We start from the raw sequence: 21,861 nt of genomic DNA on the forward strand, positions 1-21,861 counted from the left end.
GACTTAACTGAAAAGGATTAAGGGGATTGAGTTACTGTCAAGATTTTACAATTTCTGACATAATGCGCAATGACAACAATAGCTACGGTGGATTTGGATAGGATTCATGAGTTATGCAAGAAAGTGAAAAAAGAATATTGAGAATACGGTGAAAGATTTTTGTACTTTTTAGCAACTTGTTTGGATTTGGATCCTGACCTCGATTTGTAAATTGCATCGAAATTGAGACCGTATGATGGATTGCCTGGGATTAGAGAATTCTTCTTGCTTGCTAAACTTCACGACCCTTGTGGTTTTGTTTATGAGTACAGTGAAAAAATACCCGGTTATTCATTCGTTTTACCCTGTCCGGTCGCAAATGAATATGTGGGACATATGACTGGAATTGCTTTTTGTTTATACTTAAAGGTTTTTAAAAGCGTTTAATCAATCGATCGGAACGTTGACTGCAATAGTGGTTGTTCTTGACTTTGAAGACTTTCGAAGCAAAAAATCTGGTTTTATAGTGAAAGAGCTAGCCATAACTTGCAATAACTACACGGATACAATTTCTTTCTCACCTCAGCACTCATTCAATTCTCTTACTTTGATTGAACAAAAATCTTATCAGGGGGTTTCAAAATATCTTCGTTGTTTGGATTGGGAGAAGGGAGATTACCCATATTGCTATCTAAAACAATTTTTTCAGAGTGTAGTGCTTCAATTTCCTCTATCAGATTTCCATGCGAAGGATGCAAAGAAAACTGATGCGATGCAAAAACTACATCAGGGAAAAGTTAAATACCCTGTGCGAGGAAGAAGGCCCAAATATTCTTCTACTGGCTGATCCATGAAACCGTCGATTGGAAAAGACAGCACCTTCTGTTCTCCGAGTGAAATTGTCTCCAAATTTGATCGTTTACAGTTGCTTAGCGGCTGAAAAACCATTGACTGTTACACTAGTCAAGGAGGAAAAAATTGACAGTCGGTGACAAACTGTATTGAGGAAGGATCAAGTTGTTTGCACTGGAGCCGAAATAGAATCTTTCATAAAAAATCTCTACCTTTTAGAATATTTTTAATTGTATCATGTCTACGAAAGAGAAAATGCAAAGAATGAATCTAACCTCTTTACCTATGCCGAAGCGGTCAGTTCCTGTGCAAGTGCCTCTGAACGATGAAAATCTACCCAAAAATTAAGCAGTATGTGGAACAAGGATGTGTGGATTCAGTTACGTATTACGGGATGGAGTATGGCCTGAAAGCAAGCTATACAGTTGCTTACAAAAAAGAGGACAAAAACTCTCATTATACAACTTATGAGTTCTTTATAGTTGACTAACAAAACTAATATTCATGCTGATTTGAAAGTTGAAAAACTGAGAAATTGAAACTTGAAATTTTGTTAATCCTATTTCGAAACACCGTTATCACAACGAGTTCAACTGCGGATCAGTTAGATTCGGGGTTTGGTATAACAGACTTAGTTTTCGATGAGAATCAACAGGAAAGGACGTCTGGGAGATTTTGCATTTCAAGGGTGCCACGATCAGAAGTTGTTTACTTTACTCAAATTTTTATTATAGATTTTCTTATTACACTATCTCTTATCAAACTGGTGTTTTTTAATTGGATTGCGAGGAGTCAACATTTTGGTTTTGGCTCTTTTCTTGCAGAGTTGGCTACGCACTTCCAAACCCAAAGCTATGGATAAAATTGATTCAACAAGCGATCGACTGTTCATTGCAGTGTCTGGTCCATCTTGTTGTGGCAAAACCGAATTGATTTTTCAAACGTTACTACACAACACTTTTTCACCTAAATTTCAATCATTTTTTTTTCTATCAGCATGAACAACCAAAGTTTGAGTCCTTTGAGAGAAAATTGAATATACAGTTTAAAAAAATTACAAGTTTCGAAGTTGTCTCAGAATTAGTCCTCTTGTTTTTTTAATGATTCATGCGACTGCAGGTCGTCAAAAAAATATGAGTGTTATTTACGTTAAACACAATTTATTCCAACAATGCCTGTTGTCGAGAACAATCGACTTGAATATAACACACAATATTTTTTTTATAAATCACCACATGACGTTCAACAAATTAGTTTAAATGGTGGACAGCTGAACAACACTTAAAGAACTTCTTAAGGAAAGTTACGAGCTAGCAACCAAACAGCCTTTTGGTCATTTATTAATTGTTTAGACCCAGAGACGTCGGACGTTTTACCATACTGCTGAAACCTTGTGCCTCTAGGGCCATCAATTTTCTACTTACCGTCTGCGAAAGCTGTAATAACAAATTTAACAAATGAAACTGAGAGAACTATGTATGCTGCGGCAAATTCTTCAGTCAAGCGACATCAACTTAAAAAAACTGATATAAACAGCTTCTGAAAAGTGTATTCAATTTCTCTGTGACTGTTTTCTCAACGTAGTCAACGGTAATGTTGCGATTAACAAAGAACTAATTGAAACTCACGAGAATGCATTTCAAAAAATACATCCAAACAAACAGGCTTGAAGAAAAAGAAAAAAGTTCTTGGTAGAGAATCAGAGCTGTTAAAAACGGTTTGTCTTTCGTGTTGTTTCTACTTGATGAAATCATAATGCATACAGAAGAGTTCGTTTTAATTCCAAAACGTATGTTTAAAACGAAGTAACCCCAAAAGAGCAAAAATATTGAAAACCCACAATAGAAAAACAAAGCTATTCAGTTATAACCCATGCAACGACTCAAGCTAATAAATGAGGAGGGTGTAGGAGAACGGATAGAGTGATTCAAACAGATCCAGAAAATACTGAACGAGATGCAGATAAAGCAGATAGAGTGGTCCAAACAGATCCAACCAATTTGGAAGAGGAGGAAAAGATGGAGGCTTCTATTGATGGCAGGATGGAATGGATCCAATTGTCAAAAAAACCAATAGTTGAATCATTTGAGTCGATAATGAAAAACGTTAAATTAAAAGATAGTCACAAAATCAAACGTGCGGAAATAGTACTTGATTTCATTACTCAATCAAACCAAATCGCTATTGGGGAAAAGAGCCCACTAATTTACATTGACAATAAACCCAACAAACCCATACCCATGTACAAGTTTCATCTTTTTTTATAATTTGCAACAATCAACCAAAGTTGATCAAGAGGCATATTCAAGAACTTTTTTAGTTCTTCGGCTTGAGCCTGATCTCGTCTCAAACACTTACACTTACGCCAAGCAAATATTGGGAAGCTATGAGAGCGAACAAGATCTTTTCCCAACGCAACAAAGTCCGCAAAAAGTACGCGGTACTTCAAAACGAACTACAACAGAAAAAGAAAGAAAAAAAACCAAACGACAAACCAAAAAGGCCAATCAGAAAAAGTGGTCTCGTTTCGTCTTCGGAGAAAAAACTTTGGTACAACTCTACTCAAGAGGCCCTGCATTGTTTGGAAGCTCAAAACGATTTCAAAAACACAGCAAACTGTCATTAGCAAAGGTCAAGTCTTATTTAGATACCGAGCCGTCTTTCAAACAAAAACGCTCGATTCGAATGCAGTTTCCCACACTTAAAAAGATTGTGAAAGATATCAATGGAGTTTGGTCAATGGATTTAGCATATGTTGACAACCTTGCAAAATACAATCGCGATGTTAAGTACCTTTTGTTAGTGTCTGTCAGGATACCTTAGAGTAGAGCCAGTGAAGACAAAATATGCATCAGAAGCAGCTGACGCATTCAAAAAATGATCAAACATAAACAACCCGAGAAAGTATGGGTTGATGATGGAACAGAATTTCTCGGAGCTTTTAAAAGACTGCGCAACTCACGAGCAATTATATTGTATAGCACTTTTAGTGAAAAAAGTCTGTTTTTGCCAAACGGAATATTTTTTCGCTAAAAATATCATACATAGGTACCATAAAGAAAAATAGACCTTTTTACATTGACAAATTAGACTACTTGTGAAAACAATCGACCCACGTCATAACCGGATAACTAAATTTGCACCAAACAAAGTTACAATAAAAGACGTACTGCGTTTTGTTTCTTTGAGCGCTGAAACAACTGTTTCTCAAAAACATCGCTTCTTTGTTGAAGATTTGGTTAGAATTGTCAAAAAAGACATAGCTTTCAGAAAGGGCTACGAAAAATCGTTTACTGACAAAGTTTTTGAGATAACAGATATTCCGACAGTATTTCCGCCATCATAATCCCTCATTGATGCAAACAATGAAAAAATTAGAAAGAAAATTTTATCAATCGGAATTGCAGCTTGTTCGTGAACGGAAAGAAGAAAATGAGTAGAAATCGTTTTGACGATGAGTTCAATGTGCATGTTATTTCATGAGCTTCTATGAAAACATTTGGGACAAACACTCTGGCTTCTTTTCGCAGTTTTCTCAATGATGAAATTCAGCTCTCTGGTGACTGTAGGGTGGCTCTTAGTGAAATAATTTTTCCAACTAAAATTGAGCACGTCGTGAATGGATATTTAATAGCATACAGTCTTAAGGGACACGAAGACTCGCAGAAAATTTCGTCTGATGCTAACATCATATCTCGGCCTTACAATGGAGAAAAACTTCCCTTCATGACTTGCAATTTTGACAACGTTAATCAACAACTTGGTACTATCAAGCGAACAGTTGGACTACCCAATTTTTCGTTTCGAGAAGTCAAGAGTACTGGAAAATACGAAATATTTTTTGGTATATATCAGGGAATCACTTTTCCTAGTTAGGAAATACCTAGCATAGTGGGCCTTGGCCTTACAGGAATTCCAGATGGACGCGGTGTACACATTGGTTACAAAATGGGTACAGTTACTTCAAAAAATTATTGAAGAGTGATGAGACAAAAGCATACTTTGGAGAATTCCCTGCTGATCTATGCGCGGGAAAGCACCTAATATTAATTTACACAAACATTATTGAGTATCAGTATGTTGGTGACGCAAACGCTCCATTATTGCGTTTCCTTGATTCAAAAGAACATCTGACAAACGGTAGCTTGTGCGAACTTGAACCAACACATCGAAGTGTTTTTGTTTCAAATTTAGACTATTAAGAACTGTTATCAAACACTAAACAATCAATTTCAATTGAGCTTTCCACTGAGACAGGACAATTAGCTCCTTTTTTGGGAAAAGGTGAAGTTATTTTAACTTTACAGTTCAAAAAGTTTTCTGACTAGCATGGATTCCTATTATGCCAATCAGGTAACCTCATTGCCGCATTTCTCCGGAAACTATAGAAAAAGTGGAAGTGGATTTGAGGCTTTAGCTGCGGGAGTTGGACGCGTTGCTTTAACATTGGCTCGACTCTTTATTCTACCGACTGCAAAACGTATCGGGATAGCGCTTTTAAAACAGGGTGTTCGCGAACTTGTAGTTGTAGTCTCAAAGAAAAAGTCACCAAAACAGGCCTTGAAAAACACAGCCTCAAACACCATCAAAAATAGACAGGAGGACGAGCGCGACAACTCCAACAACGACCAAGGAAACAAATTGCAAGCCGTTCAAATAAGTTAACAAAAAAGCCCAAAAACTCATTCATTTCGAAGTCAAAAGCTGCCAAAAGAAGTCGATCAGATTTTTTTTGCAAAGGTGAAAGATGATCGCTAATTTATTACCAACTGAGACAACTGACAGTGTTCTCAACCTGCTTGAAAAGCCATCCCTCTTAGTGAAATTTGATGGAAGTTTTTTTTCAAAAACTGTGCCCGGTTTATAGCCACAACGGTCAAATTTTGGAATTTGAAGTCGCTGGCGATAGAAATAACTTTATTGATTTACAAAAAAGATTCCTGGAAGTCAAATGTAAAACTGTTCAGTCGTCCGAAGCAAATTTAAAATATGACGGTATAGCTGCTGCAGAGGTGAATAAATCTGACGCTCCATACTTTTGCAATATTGTGCTGCATTCACTGTTCTCTGACTGCACAGTGTCAGCCAACGGACTAAAAATATCAAATGGAAATGGAAATTAAGCTCACAAAAATTTTATTGAGACTGAGTTTTCAAACAACAAAGACGCAAAAAACACTTGGTTAGCTTGTCAAGGCTACTCGTACAAGGAAAACCCTGGAACCTTATCAACTACTGAAGTAAATAGAAGAAAATTTTAGACAGACAGTCAAAAGAAAACACGTTTTGCGGAAAGGTTGCAGTCGACTTTTTTTACATGTGACAGGCATCTAATGAGTGGTGTAAATCTTCGGTTTGCTTTTCGATGATCAATTGATGACTTTGTTGTTATGTCAGATGATGTTGCTAAGCATTATAAAGTAAAGATTGTCGAAGAAAATTTGTATGTGCGCAAGATGACTTTGAACGATGACGTTGTGTCGGCCATTGAAAAGACATTGCTTACTACCCCAGCTTTCTATCCATAACTTGAAACCCTTACAAAATCATTTTTGGCTTCTACTGGTCTTCACAGCCGGAATCAGCAAGACATATTTGGCAGGGAACCAATCCAAAGATTGGTTTGATGTCTGAACACCAACGAAGCTTTTCTCGGTAACAATAGACAGAATCCATTTCAGTTCCGAAAATTTGGAACAGATTTATATCTAATGGAATGCCAGTCGCAGATAGTCCAATATCATCAAATGATGATAAGCGTTTTTACTTGAATACAATATCAGACCTAGCCTATATTGACAATGGCCTTGGTATAAGTTTGACAGACTACCCAAACCATTTTTTTTGGTTTTTGACTTCACCAGTACTCAACAAACTTCTAACGATTTTATTCATCCCGAGCTAAGAAATTGTTCAGTTTCGATCTGAAATTTTCGGCTGCCTTGACCAACAATATTGAAATATTCATTATTTGCAAAAAAGCTGTCACCGTTTTTGTGAATTCTGCACGCCGGGTTTCAAAAATCACATTTCAACTAATTAATGGATGAAGATGATATCAATGACCTCATTCAAAAATGTAGAAAATTGAAAAACAAATTTCGTGGTGCATTCGCTGCCAACGACTTTCCGCAAAAAGTCCGCAAAAATAGGTTTCTCATCGTGAATGTTTCGCCCTCGAACAGCCCTGGCTGGTACACACTGGCTTCTTCTATGTAATTGAAACAATAAATTTATATTTGCGGACCCCTTGGAACAATCGATTGTTGCTTATAGAGACTTATATCACCGACTCTCTGACACTAATGCACAAATATGTCATTTTTTTGAACATCAACCAATTCAGAGTCAAAACTCAGAACTGTGTGGAACTCTTTGTTTTTATATTGCGCATGTTATGTTTAGTGAAAGAAATTGTAAAAATTAATGATGTTCAATTGCTTCGCTTTGCATTTCATATGATGTTTTAATATCTATTGAATAAATTTTTTTTTTTTCAAATTTCAATTTTTCTTCAATTAAAAGACGAACAAAGAGTAACTCAGATTCAATATATAGTTTTCTAAAACCCCTCACAATTATGTCCATAACTTTACAAAAAGCACAAGAATGAGGACCACTTAAAACGTTTTCAGTTAATTTTAAATTTTCTGTACAAAATTGGTCAGTTTGAGTTTTTTCATGGCCGGTTGCTGTTGAGATGGCATTGTGGGTTGTTTTCTGTGCGATTCTTGTAGATTTCGTCGCTGACATTTTTTTTGTCGTAAACATCTTTGCTGTGTTTGAAATTGGAAGACGCTTGTGAACCGTCGCTGGGTCAATTTGTTCTCGTGTTTTGTCATTGAAGTCAACGGCTAACTTCAACTTTATAAATACGTCTCTGTTTGTTTCCAGTTTTGAAGATTTTGAAATTAGGAGTTTGAAAGTTGTGGGGGACAGCAAATGGAGTTTAAAAGACAGGGGACAGCAAATGATTTGCTTTGCTTTGTAGACCCAATATCAGTTCAACTCTCAATCAAAAGGTGAAAATGGTTAATTGCTATTTGGCAAAACTCAGACTCAAAATGAGGACAAACTGCATAATTAACCAAACTCGTAATTTACTCGTAATGTCTGTTGGCTTTTGAACAACAATTTTGAAAATAAATTGTTGCTGAAATTATTTGAAGTAACTTGGAGAACGTTCATACATTGCTTCCACCATATTTAATCTCGTGTTGAAGTTTAGGCCTTTTATTGGGTGACAATTTTGTTGAACAGTCTTTTGCTAACGTTTCTTCTGATTCAAGTATCTTCTCTGCCATATTGAACAAGTTCCCAAATTCTTGCAGAGTTAACGAAATTCTTTGTTCGAACTTGTATTCTTCTGCTGCCTTTTTAAACAGTTTCAGAAACACTTATGTTCCTGTCCTTTTATAAGTTTTCAGCGTTGCCCCTATTAAACGCTTATCTGGAAATAACAAAATAGCATTCTCCAAATTCTGTATCTTTAGTGGAAGTGGAGGGCATAGTGTGCAACTTATTTTTATCACTTTCAAGTATTCTAATGTGTAAAGATTTAAATTAATGGCGGCGGAAAGTTGGGATTAAATCAGTGTACTCAATTTTTTCTAATTAAATCCTGCTGACATGTGAATACAAAGTCAAGTACGCCTATGGCGTACTTGACTGTGTCTCTTGCATTCACTTTGGATTGTATAATCAATTTCAGATGTGACCTTAGATATAGTTTCCCTACTGAAATGTGTAAAAATGGTTGGTGGTCCGCTCTACCACAAAACCTGAAAATTTGAAACACATGCGACCCTAGGCGTGACATGAAAAAAACCATAGGTTGATTATCATACAAATGTAAAGTAATTACGTACAGAAAATTCAAAACAGATGTTAACCTCGATAAGAAATGAGACCATTGCAATTCAACTTGGTTGGTGGCCCGTTATAACAAATGAAAATTAAAAACCGATGTGACCCTAGGTGTGACGTTAAAAAAAGCACACTTTAAAATCAGAATAAACTGAGTGCGGGCCGTGCAGTAATTGTGTATGGAAAATTCAAAACAGATGTAAACCAAGATAAGAAATGCAATTCGGAGTTAACCTAAGTTAACTTGGTTGTTATATTCTTAAGGTCGAAATTAACCAGAAATGAGATCGTAGATAAGCGGTGTGTTAAAACCTTTACGTTTTTTCCCCTCAGAAATTATTGCGCTCATTTCTTATGGTTCCTCTTGCTAAACAGTTGTAATTTCAATCTCTACTTGAAACGTTTTGGTTCCTCTTGTTAAACAGTTGTAATTTCAATCTCTTACTTGAAACTAATGTTCCGTTAGATTTTGATTGTTATAATGTCTGTAAAAATTCTTTCTGAATCTGCATTTTCTCGAGAACGAAATCTTGCTTATCAGACATTGTAAAAAAAACATTGTCGTCTTGACTCAACGGAAAAAAATTGGCGATGTTTGGACAGTATACTAGCATTGTCTAATTCCAAAAGCTCTTTATCAATTGCAAATCTACTTTACAAAACGGAGCCTTCTGAGAGCAGCATTGATACTTCGTGTGGGTGCTTGCCTCCCAAAAACACACCTGTTTTCGATGACCACGTTGTTGACACCTTGACAGACGACGTGCGGAGGATATTATATCGCTACGATTTTCATTGTGTTCCACTTTGTGAAAACCAACTCGGCGTTTATCGGGCATGCGAGGAATTAGCAGATATGCGTGGACGTCCGATTCTCCGGTCAGTCAAACTCCCACAAGTGAGCCAGTGGTGCCTGCAGTGGACACTAGTCTACAGTTAAACCGACTCCCAGCCCATCTCTGTTTGCGAAAATCAATAAAAATTATCAAGAAAAGTTTTGCAACGGAAATCAGGATTTCGACCTGAGCATTCTATCAGGGACAAGCTTTCATACACCACAGCAAACGAATTCAGCCTTATTTGAAACGCCGGAAAGCGCCGAGACACCGCAAGTTTGTGCGGCTCCTAGAAAAAGACCAGAAAACAAACTGATGGATATCTTTGATATTTAAAATTAAAACTGAAACTAATATTATATGCGTGCTTTAGATTGCTCAACAGTTATGTATCTATCAATCGTGCAAATTGCGTTGATTGGCTTTGTACAATTTTTGATATAGACTTAAATTACAATAAAAATCTTCAACCTTTTCATAATGAATTGAACAAGTTCAGTCATGTCCCACATGAACACTGCACTCTGTTGAAGTTGAACATGCTTGACCACGTTCATTGAACCCACTTGCAATTTTCTACCGCTCTTCAGTTATTAGACTTGTCTATTCAATATTTTGATGTTTTTTCAAAAAATATTTCTTGAAAAAATGAAATTTTGAAATATTTCGAAAATTATAACATTTCACGCAAACGATAAATGTTCAAAAAAAGAACGAATATTAATCAGGAAACCAAAAAATGGTACTTGCTCCAATTAGTTTGTCAGTGAAAAGCTCTTGTTTGTAGCAAAATGTTGCAAAGAAATTTCGAGTATTAAGGGCGAATCCAAAAATCAAGAAAATGTTGTTAGCAACTAAAATTGTCACTCTGGTGACTTTGTGGTAAAATGGGGAGCTTTTTCCAGTACTGAAATTCTAGTGAGACTGTTCTAGTGTTTGTTCATTTACTGTTTTCAATAAAAAAAATTTTAAGTCTCCAATTTTGTATCTTTTTGCACATATATTTTCACCGTTTTTCCTTGAACTCAAAAAAACTTTTTTTTTGCTTTATATCAGCCAAAACTCCTGGTCTTTGAACACGAGATTAACATAGCGATGATATCAATGAGTCTTTGTTTCAATGATGACTTTTTTTCAACAGATTTTACAAAAACAATAAAATATTTTTTTGATCCAAATGCAAAGAAAATCTTATCTCAAATGAACGGGGATAAGCTCATACAACACGCAATTGTCTCCGCCATCAAAGAGCGCCATCAGGAGCTCCAGGTTAAAAAAGTTACTGCAACAAGATTTTTTTGCATTTTTTCTTTTGTTTTTTTAGTTAATCCCTCTTAATCCCTAAAAGTGAAAAAAAATATACAATTTTTTATCATGAAGGAGGCATTTTCACACTTACTAAACAAAGGTTTATCTGTAATGGGAACCTGCTAGAGAGCTTATGAAGTAACCTACGTATAACTTTTTTCTTTATTCTTGGAGAAAAAGCCTAACCACCTTGACCTTTTGAGCAAGAAAACTGAAGAAATTAAAAAAAGTGATTTTATCGTTCAATTGTTTCCACAAGAGTTTCATATAGTAACACTCTATCAACGAAGAGGTCCTCTTGTGGTTCTCAGTCTGATTTTCCACCACATGGACACCTGGTAAAGTCCTTTATTTGGTGGTCAAAATCATTTTTAAAAAAACTCAGATTTCGATGCAGTTTCAACTAATATTTTTTTATAGTGTTGTTTTTTTCCAGGACTTGTTTTCTTGTATGATAGACCTTAATATAGACTCGTAGTTTAGATGCCTTCACGTGCTTCCTAGAAGGCATGCTTCAGAGATATGAAACAAGAAATTTATCAATTTCAAAATTTATCAGTTTCAAAATCTGCATGCCTTTTAAACCATTTTTTGGTTGTCTAACTTTTTTCTCTGCTTTGACTGAGTGATAGTCATTTTTAAGTTTGAATTTGATTTTTGGCGCGCTTTCAAGTTTACTTCAATTTGATTGGCTAATTTCAGGTTCAAATTTGCGCGCGCAAACTTTCAAACTTTGCACAGCATAACAAAAAAATTAAGATTGGAAACAATCACATTTGAGAACTATTACATTGATAAACCGTTTAACCGTTTGCTCAAGAGTATCCTGAAAATGCCAGAAAAGTGTAACTTTTGTGACAACGTTTGCAGCAAAAAAAATAACCGTTCTCGTCTTGAACGCATTGTTCATGCTGACGAGAAAGGTATACCCGTATACCGCTGTTCAACTTATCCAGTTAATCGCCGTCAATTATCTGAAAATCAAAGTCACCTCTTTGACTGCCATAGCAGATTTACAAATCTTTGTGTTTATTGTAATCTTGCTTTCAACTTGTTCAAAGAACACATCAGAAAACAACACGTGTTACCTGTTCTTGACAACTCGAGAGTTATCAACCCAATTGTGCTTCAACATGGACATCAACAACATCAAAAACAACGGCGACAACAACAACAACAACAACAACAACATTAACAACATTAACAACGAGATACCCTCACAGAGTCGGCCTTCAGATAGAGTCTACAGTCTTATCGTATTGCAGATAGTCACAACACAGTTGGCCTTCTCGATTTCATGACTACTCAGAGAGATGAAATCAATGACATTAGAGAACAAAAACATTGAACGAAGAAAAACAAAATGTTCAATTCAGCGCAAAACTATCACTTCATAAAGAAGCGTGTGACAACGGAGAAGCATCGGATATTGATAGCTACGCCAATTTTGAAATGACACCTGTTCATTATCGATTGTCTAACGAAACGTATTTTCTAATGAGGGAAAAGATGCTCACTGTCCTCTTCGTGTTCGCGTCTAATGGAAGGGGTCGGCTTCTTCAAAAAATTCTGTGGGTTGATTTAAAATTCGCTAAACTTTCGCGAATACGTGGTTCATCTTTTATTGAGCTGCCACTCTGTCTTCGTAATCAACGGTAATTACTAAATATACGCGAACATGATGGTTTCGAATGTTTCAACTCCTGCTACACCACTTGGTACCATGAACTGCACGGACCAAACTTAGCTGACCCTTCCCGAGACATTAGAACACAATTGACTGACCCGGCTACATACTGAGGCTATCAAAACCCGCGGTGAGTTTTCTATGCCAATGGGCTTTCACGATATAGATCAGTTCGAAGTCACAAATGATGGGCAGGTCAAGGTGCTTCAATTTTCAAAAGGAGACCTCCTTCCTATGTACATTTCTATTAACAGGAATATTGAACCAACGATGGATCTTCTACTTCTGTTCAACGAAGATGTACATCATTATGTTCTTATCAAAAACTTCATTAAACTGGTAAGCACTGTGAATGAGAAACAGTTCACAAACAATTTGCGTCTTTGCAGGATTAAGTCTTACGGATAGCAATATCGAGTTCGCGATAATGCATGTTGAAACCATGCACCGGCAACAATAAAGATGCCTGGCGATGACCAAAATTCTTTCCGGTTCAAAAATTTCAAGGTGCGATGGTTTCCTCCATTCACTATTTACTTCGACTTTGAGTCGTTTCTAATGCCAGTCTCATCTTGTCCCATTAATCCGGACGCATCTTCAACTGAAAATATCGAATAACACATACCCTCCGGCTTTGCTCTGACTTTGATTGAGAACGGTTTTTTGAAACCAAAAAAAATGTTATTGATAGCTCCGAAAACTGCATGGCAAACTTTATCAAAAAACTGCATGAGATGGCGCGAGAAGTATACAATGCAAAGAAGCGTTTTCCAATATATTTGGGACAATAAGTGTCAAATCGAAGTAGTACAGTTGTTTGTTGGATTTGTGCAGAATTTTTGGGACCCAAATATGCAAAAGTTTTGGACCATTGCCACCACCGCGGGGATTCCCTTGGTTTTGCACATGAAAAGAAAAGTGCAACTGGATAAGACGCACAATCAATTTCACTCCCGTAATTGGTCACAACATCGCTAACTATGCCTTCACCACGTATGCTTGGCATTTCGAGAAATTGAACCATCAATAACAATCAGCGCCATCCCATCTACAGATGTGAAGTATATATCGATGACGTTCGGTGTCTTTATCAAAACAGTCATGGGGAGAGATGGAAAAGTCAGAAAAATTTACGAATTTTTACGCCCCATCGATTCTTTCAAGTTTTTAACTACATCCTTGAAAAGTTAGTTGCTAGCCTACAGGCTTCGGTTTTTACAATTTCCGATTCAATGTTAGATGGCGATGAAACAGTTGATGCTCTAATTTTGATTGAAGAGAAAGGAATAAACCCCTACTCGTACACGACTGACCACTCAAAGTTCGCGGAAACAGAACATTTTTTAATCGAAAAGTGGAAAAACAGCTTAGACAATGGAAAATTACAGAAGAATTACTAAAAGCCAAAACCGTTTTTGATAAATTCCAATGTCGTAACCTAGAAGACTATCATCACTTATATCTGAAGTGTGATACACTTTTGCTTGCGTGTGTGTTTGAAGAATTTCGGAGATTGTGTATGAACACATATGAACTGGACTGTACACACCACTACAGTGCCTCAAACCTCACGGTTGATGCATTTCTCAAAATTTGTCGGGCCAATATTAAACTGTTGACAAACAGAGAATATCTGAAAATAGTTGAAAACAAAAAATGATTAGAGGAGGTCTCGCCTCGGTGTACGAAGAACGTTACTTCAAGGTGAACAACAAGTACATGGAGAATTATGACAGTGCGCTTGATCGACTTTTGGTTTCATGGTAGACGCTAACAAGTTGTATGGTGGCATCATGGAAACAGAACATCTACCCGTTGGTGACTTTTTGCTGGTGAAAGTCCCACTCGAGCAGGTACTCAATTCACCAACCGATTCTCCCATAAACTACATCCTTGAAGTAGACTTGACGTACCCACACAAAATACGAGACCTCCATCGTGATTTCTCTCTCGCGCCAAAAAAAAGAAATAGTACCCGATGAGTTGTTGAGCACTTACCAGAGAGGGTTGAAATTCAATGTCAATATGCCGCGGTCATCTGCCCCAAGTTACTTTAAACCGCTATGGACAAAAAACGTTACACGCTCCATTACAGGAATCTTCAGCTTTATACACAACTTGGTCTGATCGTCGAATAAGTACATCGCATGCACCAATTTTTGCAAGAAAAATGGATGTAGCCATATATTAGACTAAACACGGAAAAAAGACAGACCGCGAGGAATAATTCGAAGAAATTTTGTTTAAACTAATGAACAATAGCGCTTATGGTAAAACCTGTGAGTCAAAAAGAAGGAGAAAGAAACTCACTTTAGCGCAGAACTCAGATCAAGTGCTCCAGAATGTCTCACGCTTTACCTTCAAGACATTCAAAATTTTCGGCAAAAACTTAGCTGCTATCATGCACGACCCAAAGAAAATCTATTGGGATAAGCCAACAATTGTTGGTGCGACAATTCTAGAATTAGCTAAATTGCAAATGTCTGGGTTTCACTATAACATAATGAAGCCGCATTTTGATTGTCGGCCGCTATATTTGGACACAGGCACTCTGTTACATAAAATTTGATCTGACGATTTCTACAAGGAATTAGCAGCAAAACCCATTATTTTGTCCCTAAGGAGCATCAACTTTTCAACAACAACAACAAATTCGTCGTTTTCAAATACAAAGACGAATTCGCCGGAAAACTCATCGAAGATTTTATTTCGCTGAAGCCAAAGTTAAATTCAATAACTTCAGCAGTTAAAACAGATTTATGTTCATTTATAACTTTGGTGTTATTATGGTTAGTCATTATCACATATACATCACACTAAACTTTAAGAGCAGCAACCAAGCATATCTTTGTAAAAACTTTCTGAGGACAAATTGAGAAAACCTCTCGCAACATTTTTGTATTTAGAATTTTCTTCGTGTGATGAAAAATTACAGAAATTTTCATATGAATGAAGGTATGAGGAAAAGAAGCAAGTTTTTTTAGAGAATACAGATTTTTTTCCTTGTCCCAATTTCCTTTAGAACAGAAGGCTGATCTATCAATGATAATTTTATGCTACATTGGGCCACCTAAAAGATCCTCTCACAAAAACTGTTTTTATCCTTACGTGTTGACTCTAGGTTGTCAGTGGAGCTGAATTTTAGCAGTTAACGGCTTCTCAGCCTCATATTTATGAATAACTTTGACCGGAGCCACGACCTGAATATCTTTTTGATAAAAAGAAATCAATCAGTTCTGTTTTGTTTATCGTTTTTTTTTCTTGAGTTTCTTAACCGCAAAAGCTAGGAAAAAGTTCTTCTAGCGTTTCTACTTTCTTTTCTTAAGTGAAATCACACATACGTACGGATGAAACAATTCAAATCTGTTTTTGACAAAATGTTAGTAGAAATTTTACGGAGAACCTGCTATAACATACTGAACTACAATCCAGACTGAAAAGCCGAAATAGCCTTTTCACCAACTGGTGCTCTAAGACGACTTACAACGGCTAACTCTTTAGCTATGATCCATAACAAATTGCCATTGTTGATTGGGCCATCTTTTAGCCCTTTTTCAAGGCATAGTCATAGAGAAAACATAACAAATCGCAAAAAGTGGTGTAAAGTGGGCCACCTAAAAGATCCTCGCAAAAAAACTGTTTTTATCCTTGTGTGTTGACTCTGGGTTGTCATTGGAGCTGAATATTAGCTGTTAACGGCTTTTCAGCCTTAGATTTATCAATTTCTTCTGCTAATTTTGCTAATGTTTTAAAATCAGCGTCAGAGTGATAGGTCAACGATCAATTTTCCTAGGAGGTTGCATTTGAGACAACAGTAACGAAAGATTTGCACGACGTCAATTCTTCTATTCAAACTTGTACAGATTTTTCTAAAATGACTTCTCTTTTTTCTGGTTTTTGGCATGAAAACTGGGCCATAATAATGACCAGTTGAGGCATACTGGCTGTAGTTTTCAGCGAAATTGTTTTCGCAGTTGGGCCATAATTTTGACCAACCTGAGGCGTTCCGTGCCAATAATTGTTTGTAATTCCAGTTCTACAACTGAAGCCCTAATTTATTTTAAACTGAACCACTGTCTCTCATTTCTAGTGATTTGTAAACCAATTTTTGGTTGCTGAACCGGAAAAAAAATTACATGAGAAATTATGTGAAGTGGGCCAAAAAATCGTGTATTTTCAAACGATTTCTCGCGTTAAAAGAATCACACGATAAAAGATCGATTTAAACGAGAAATCGTGTAAGTTTACACGATTCTCTTGGGTTTAACCTCAGGATTTTTCGTGTGATTGAGACGATTAATCATGTAATTTTGATGCAATATTTCGTGTGTTTCAAACCAATGTTTCATGTGCTTTCACACAAAAAATCGTGTGGTTTTCAAAGGAAAATTTGGTTGAGAACACACGAGAAATCGTTTGAATTTTACATGATTTATCGTGTGAATCACACGAGAAACCCTGAGATTAACCCCGAGAGAATCGTGTAAATTTACATGATTTCTCTTGTTTATCGTTTGATTCTTTTTACGCGAGAATTCGGGTAAAAATACACGATTTTTGTTGAATTCACAGGATGAATATTTAGAGTGTATACTAAAGATGCTGTTTGTGAATCAAAACTGAACCTTGCTTATTGAGTAATGTAGTCTCTTTTGAGCAATTGTCAGCTTGCAGTATGGTGGCTCTTTTTCAATAAATTCTGAGCGAGCAAATTATGAACCAAACAATGAGGAGAAAAAACTGTCTTCTGATATGTATAGTGTGTTAACGGCCATGTAAGATTTTTTAGCCTTATGACATTTAGCCGAAATTGAATAAGAGTAAGACAAAACAATTTGAAACTAGCTGCCCAGGAAGAAGTCCGCGACCCAAGACAGGTATTGGCCAGACCGACTTGGGTCGCGGACAGGGGGGTCCGGTGCGACCGTCCACAATGGTCTGGAAAAAATTTGGGTCGCGCCTTCCGTCTGGCCAATGGCAATTTTAGTCTGTTCCGTCTAGCGAATACCCATAATTCGGTCTGTTCGGTCTGGCCAATACCCATATTTTGGTCTGTTCGGTCTGGCCAATACACATATTTCGGTCTGTTCGGTCTGGCCAATACCCATATTTCGGTCTGTTCGGTCTGGCCAATACCCAAATTTTGGTCTGTTAGGTCTGGCCAATACCCTTATTTCTGTTTGTTTGGTCTGGCCAATACCCATATTTTGGTCTGTTCGGTCTGGCCAATACCTAATTTCAAGGCCTAGAGGTCCAGCCAAATAAGAACCAAATTGTATAAATGCGTGCTGTATTGACTATTTTTCAAAATAGCAGCCAATAAATGGTAAACGACATCTACTTCTCGATGATTAGAATACTTCATTAACCTTCTTTTGAAATTTGCATTTGTCTTTAAATCGACAGTTTTTTTCAATAATTTTTTTTAAAATCTCATATTCATTTGTCATTTAAAAAAATGAAACGAATAAATTATAAATTTTATTGGATGCTTATACACGTTTAAATGAGTCTGGATAATAGTCTGGCCTAGGATCTGTTCGGTCTGGCCAATGGGCTGGACAACGGTCTGGTGGATGGTCTGGCCTACGGTCTGGACAATGGTCTGGCCTAAGGTCTGTTCGGTCTGGTCATTGGTCTGGACAACGGTCTGGCCGATGGTCTGGACAACGGTCTGGCCTAAGGTCTGTTTGGTCTGCCCAATGGTCTGGACAAGGTTTGGTCAGTCTGGCCAATGGTGTCCAAAGTCTGCTCGGTCTGGCCAATACCTATCTTTGGGTATTGTCGGTCTGGCCAATGCCCGTTTTGGGTATGGTCGGTCTGGCCAATACCTGTATTGGGTCGCGGAATTCATCCTGGGTGGTTGACGGGTGCGTTTTGCACGCGCTTCGGCTTTTTTTTATTAACCGACCGGCGATTCGGATAACTTTTTACAGATGATGAGAGGAAAAAAGCGTGAACAAGGCAGTGGTCCGCAATCGCGCTTAAACTTTTGTTAGGTTTTCTGAACAGTAAGTCATTTACTATGGTCGTAAAGTATTTCACTGAAGGCGAAAGTGTTTTAAGTAGGCATTGAAAGGTCGGTGGTGGCAGTTGTTGATAATATTTAATATTCAATCCTACTTGATTTTTGTCGTAGTTTTAAACGAGCAGTTAGCCCTTGTCAAAAACAGAGTTCCGTTTTATAATCAATGAAGTCTTCAGTTCAGTTATGCATTCAATTGAGATACGATGGCAAAATCTTGCAGCTGCTCTGCGGAAAATAGGCATTTTGCCCAGATTCAGACCTCGACTTGTGACAAGAACATGCTCGACCAAAACGTTTTATGAAAAGACCATGCTCGACTCAAACAGCCCATGATAGACTTTACCTGAATCTAATCGTTCAACTAGACATTTGCGCGACCCAAAATATTGATGTTGGACTTAAACTCGACCCAAATATGATTCTCAATTTCAGCTCGACCTAAAAAGTCCATGCTGCACCCAAAAAAATTAAATTTCGCCTGGAAAATTGGTTGTGCTTGTAATGTAGTCAACGAGTTAGCCCATTCAAAATTTTCACTTTTTCTGATATTGTATCAAAAAACGAACTGTGCTATTATAAATATAGTTAGAAAAGATAGAATAAGTAAAATTAGAAAAGTTTTAGAATCAAATGAAATAAAATTATAACACACTCAGCTCACGACCGATGGAAAAGTCGACTGCTAGAGCTTTGTTAACTAGATAAATTCATCCGAACAAATTCGCAATATAGATCATTTGCTAAACTAATTTTTTCTTAAGATTTCAAGGTTTCCTAAGATTTTATCTTCTTTACCTTCTAAAAATTTACCGTCTAGAAAAATTCTACCTATTTTACGAAGATGGACATCTACGAAAAGAAGTACAAAAAATTAACTATTTTCACTCCCAGAAATAATCTCCAACTCATAAAAAAACTATGCTCACCCTGTTAAAAGACCGTGCTCGACCTTAATTCGTTGCAAAAAGACCTTATCTGGACCCATGAAAAGACTTTAACTAGGAACTGGACCATGTATATATAGTCAATATTGGACTCCCTTACTAGAACTATAAATCCTTTTCATAAGTCTTTTCGTAAGTCTAAACCTGGGTGAACAACAAAAGCGAATTTTTCAAGTTTGAAGACAAGTTAATATAGCTTTTCTTACTGTCACTGTTGTCTGCAAACGCTCTCTAAACAGAGTCTTTAAACTTGGGTCACAAAAACTGATGACATTTTAAATAAGTTCATTGAGTTAAGTGAAAATTTGTACGTTTTGCGGCGCGATGCAACCAAGAGCACCATAGAGAAGGACATTATTTGACTTCAAATGATTTGGTTCCCTAAAAATCAAACACTCCGTTTGTCAAACAGGTAATAATTTTGTTGACAAAAGTTCCGATTAAGTGACTGATCGGGAAAACGGTACCATATGTTTCAGACAATTGCGCCCTCTTCAGAAGACGGTTTGGGAAGAGAGCAACCCGAAACAGCGACCAAACCAGAGCCAGAAATTGTGATCATTCCGCAGATGGAGTCCCCTGCCGATAACATTGTCGTCATCCAGGATGAAAGAGATGCAAGGTTGAGTGGTACCAAGTGCGGTAGTTGTGACTGTTCTCCGCCCTGTTCAGCCGGTGTTGTGGAAGTGAGTAACTGTCAAGTTGGACAAAGTGGTTATGTGGAGATTGTTGGCATCGACAGCCCAGTTGCTGATATCTCGAAAGTCATGAATGATCCAAACATCAACCAGAAAGGATTTTGGATTAAAGATAACTTGATTGAAAGCCTAGAGGGTCTGAAAGACATCACTACACTGATACTGGAAAATAATGTGAATTTGATGTTCAATGAGAAGAAGCCTGTTACAATTGATACAATAGAACTCCGAAGCAAGGCTTTGAAATCGTTCATAGAGGGTGCCTTTATTTCATCTAATTTGAAGCTTTCGAACCTGAAACCCTCTTCTATGAAAGATTTTGCAGATGACGCTAGCTGGCAACCACTGGCGGCAGCAATAGAAACTCTGTTCATTGAAGGCGAGGTTCTAGATTTGGTTGGTTTCGTAAGACCTGTTAACCTTGGGGTTGTTACAATGAGAAAAGTTTGGTCTAATAAACAAGATCTTCTTGGCGACAACTTTTTATGGTATGCCAGTCAACTCAAGCAGGTTACCATGGAAGACTCGCCACAAATATCGCTCCCAGCAAATTTTGTTAGCACTACACATGCAAACGATATCAGCTTCGTACTAAATGCTGACAATGTTCAAAAACAATCGTTGGATCGAAGATCAGGCGTGAAATCTTTAAATGAAGTACCACTGTCAGAAGAGCAGAAAGAAGTTCTCACGAATTCCGACAACCCTGACAAATGTGCAATTTTCTGCAACGGCGGCAACTGTCAGCAAGTTCAAAACGAAATATCAAGAACAAACTGTGCTATCTGTGTGAAAAATATTGGAGGTTCTGATGACCAAATAGATAACCACCCGTGCTATTACAAGCCTCAACCTTCAGGATGCCCGGCGTCGACCACTGTGAGTTTCTCTCATAGTTTGCAATGAACAATTTATTTTTTACAATCAATAAGTTACAACAGTTTTATAAAAAAAAGAAAAACTCTATGCCAACTCCAATATTTTCTTCAAACCATTTTTGTCCTTTTAGAGCGCATCCCAGACTACATTTTGCGGTATCATTTTTAATCACTCGGCCTTTAAAGTTTTCGAGACTTCTTATTTTGATATTGCTAACAAAAGAAACAACTTTTTTTCTCAAATATTTTAGCATTTTTTGAACTTTTTGCCATTTTTTGATTAATTGTCGATCTTTAGACCCCGAAACAGACGAAACAGTTTACTTCCTTTTTTTTGTTAAAAATTTGTTAAGAGTTATATTATTAGGAGTTAAATTTGTTAATTTGTGATATTTTTTTTGATTGAAATCGTAAAAAAGTTTTCTTTTTCATATTATTGCAAATTTTACGAGGCTGTCCGGGATCTATATGTGCGGTACGAACTTAAAGCTCTGTGAGGATATATTTGAACCACAATTCAAAAAACTTTTTGATAAAACTCTGTGGATAGTTGATATTTGTATATGTCTGACAAAATTGATGAAATATTTGTTGACACCATGAAAATTCAGAAAAAAGTATTCTTTAAGATTTATCCAATTGTACAATTGTTTTCACGTTGTCACGATAAATTTTGAAAAAAAAACAAGTGTATTTCTTGCTTGCAATCGCTATCTCCTGAATATTTGCGCATCCAAAAATCTCTAACGGCTTATTTTCTTTGGTTTATTTTTCAATCCGATTTG

General features: G+C 36.9%; 1 protein-coding gene across 1 annotated transcript in view; it reads left to right on the top strand.

Annotated features, from left to right (window-relative positions):
- LOC142338173 (uncharacterized) overlaps nucleotides 1-21,861 on the top strand; it is a 94,542-nt gene that overhangs the window by 27,761 nt on the left and 44,920 nt on the right. The window contains exons 5-6 of the mRNA XM_075387810.1: nucleotides 12,695-12,867; nucleotides 19,980-21,077. Coding sequence (XP_075243925.1) covers nucleotides 12,695-12,867; nucleotides 19,980-21,077 — 1,271 coding nt within the window. The remainder of the gene's footprint in view (nucleotides 1-12,694; nucleotides 12,868-19,979; nucleotides 21,078-21,861) is intronic.

Source organism: Convolutriloba macropyga, chromosome 4, assembly GCF_964194025.1.
Source record: "Convolutriloba macropyga chromosome 4, txConMacr16.3, whole genome shotgun sequence".
NCBI lineage: Eukaryota > Metazoa > Xenacoelomorpha > Acoela > Convolutidae > Convolutriloba > Convolutriloba macropyga.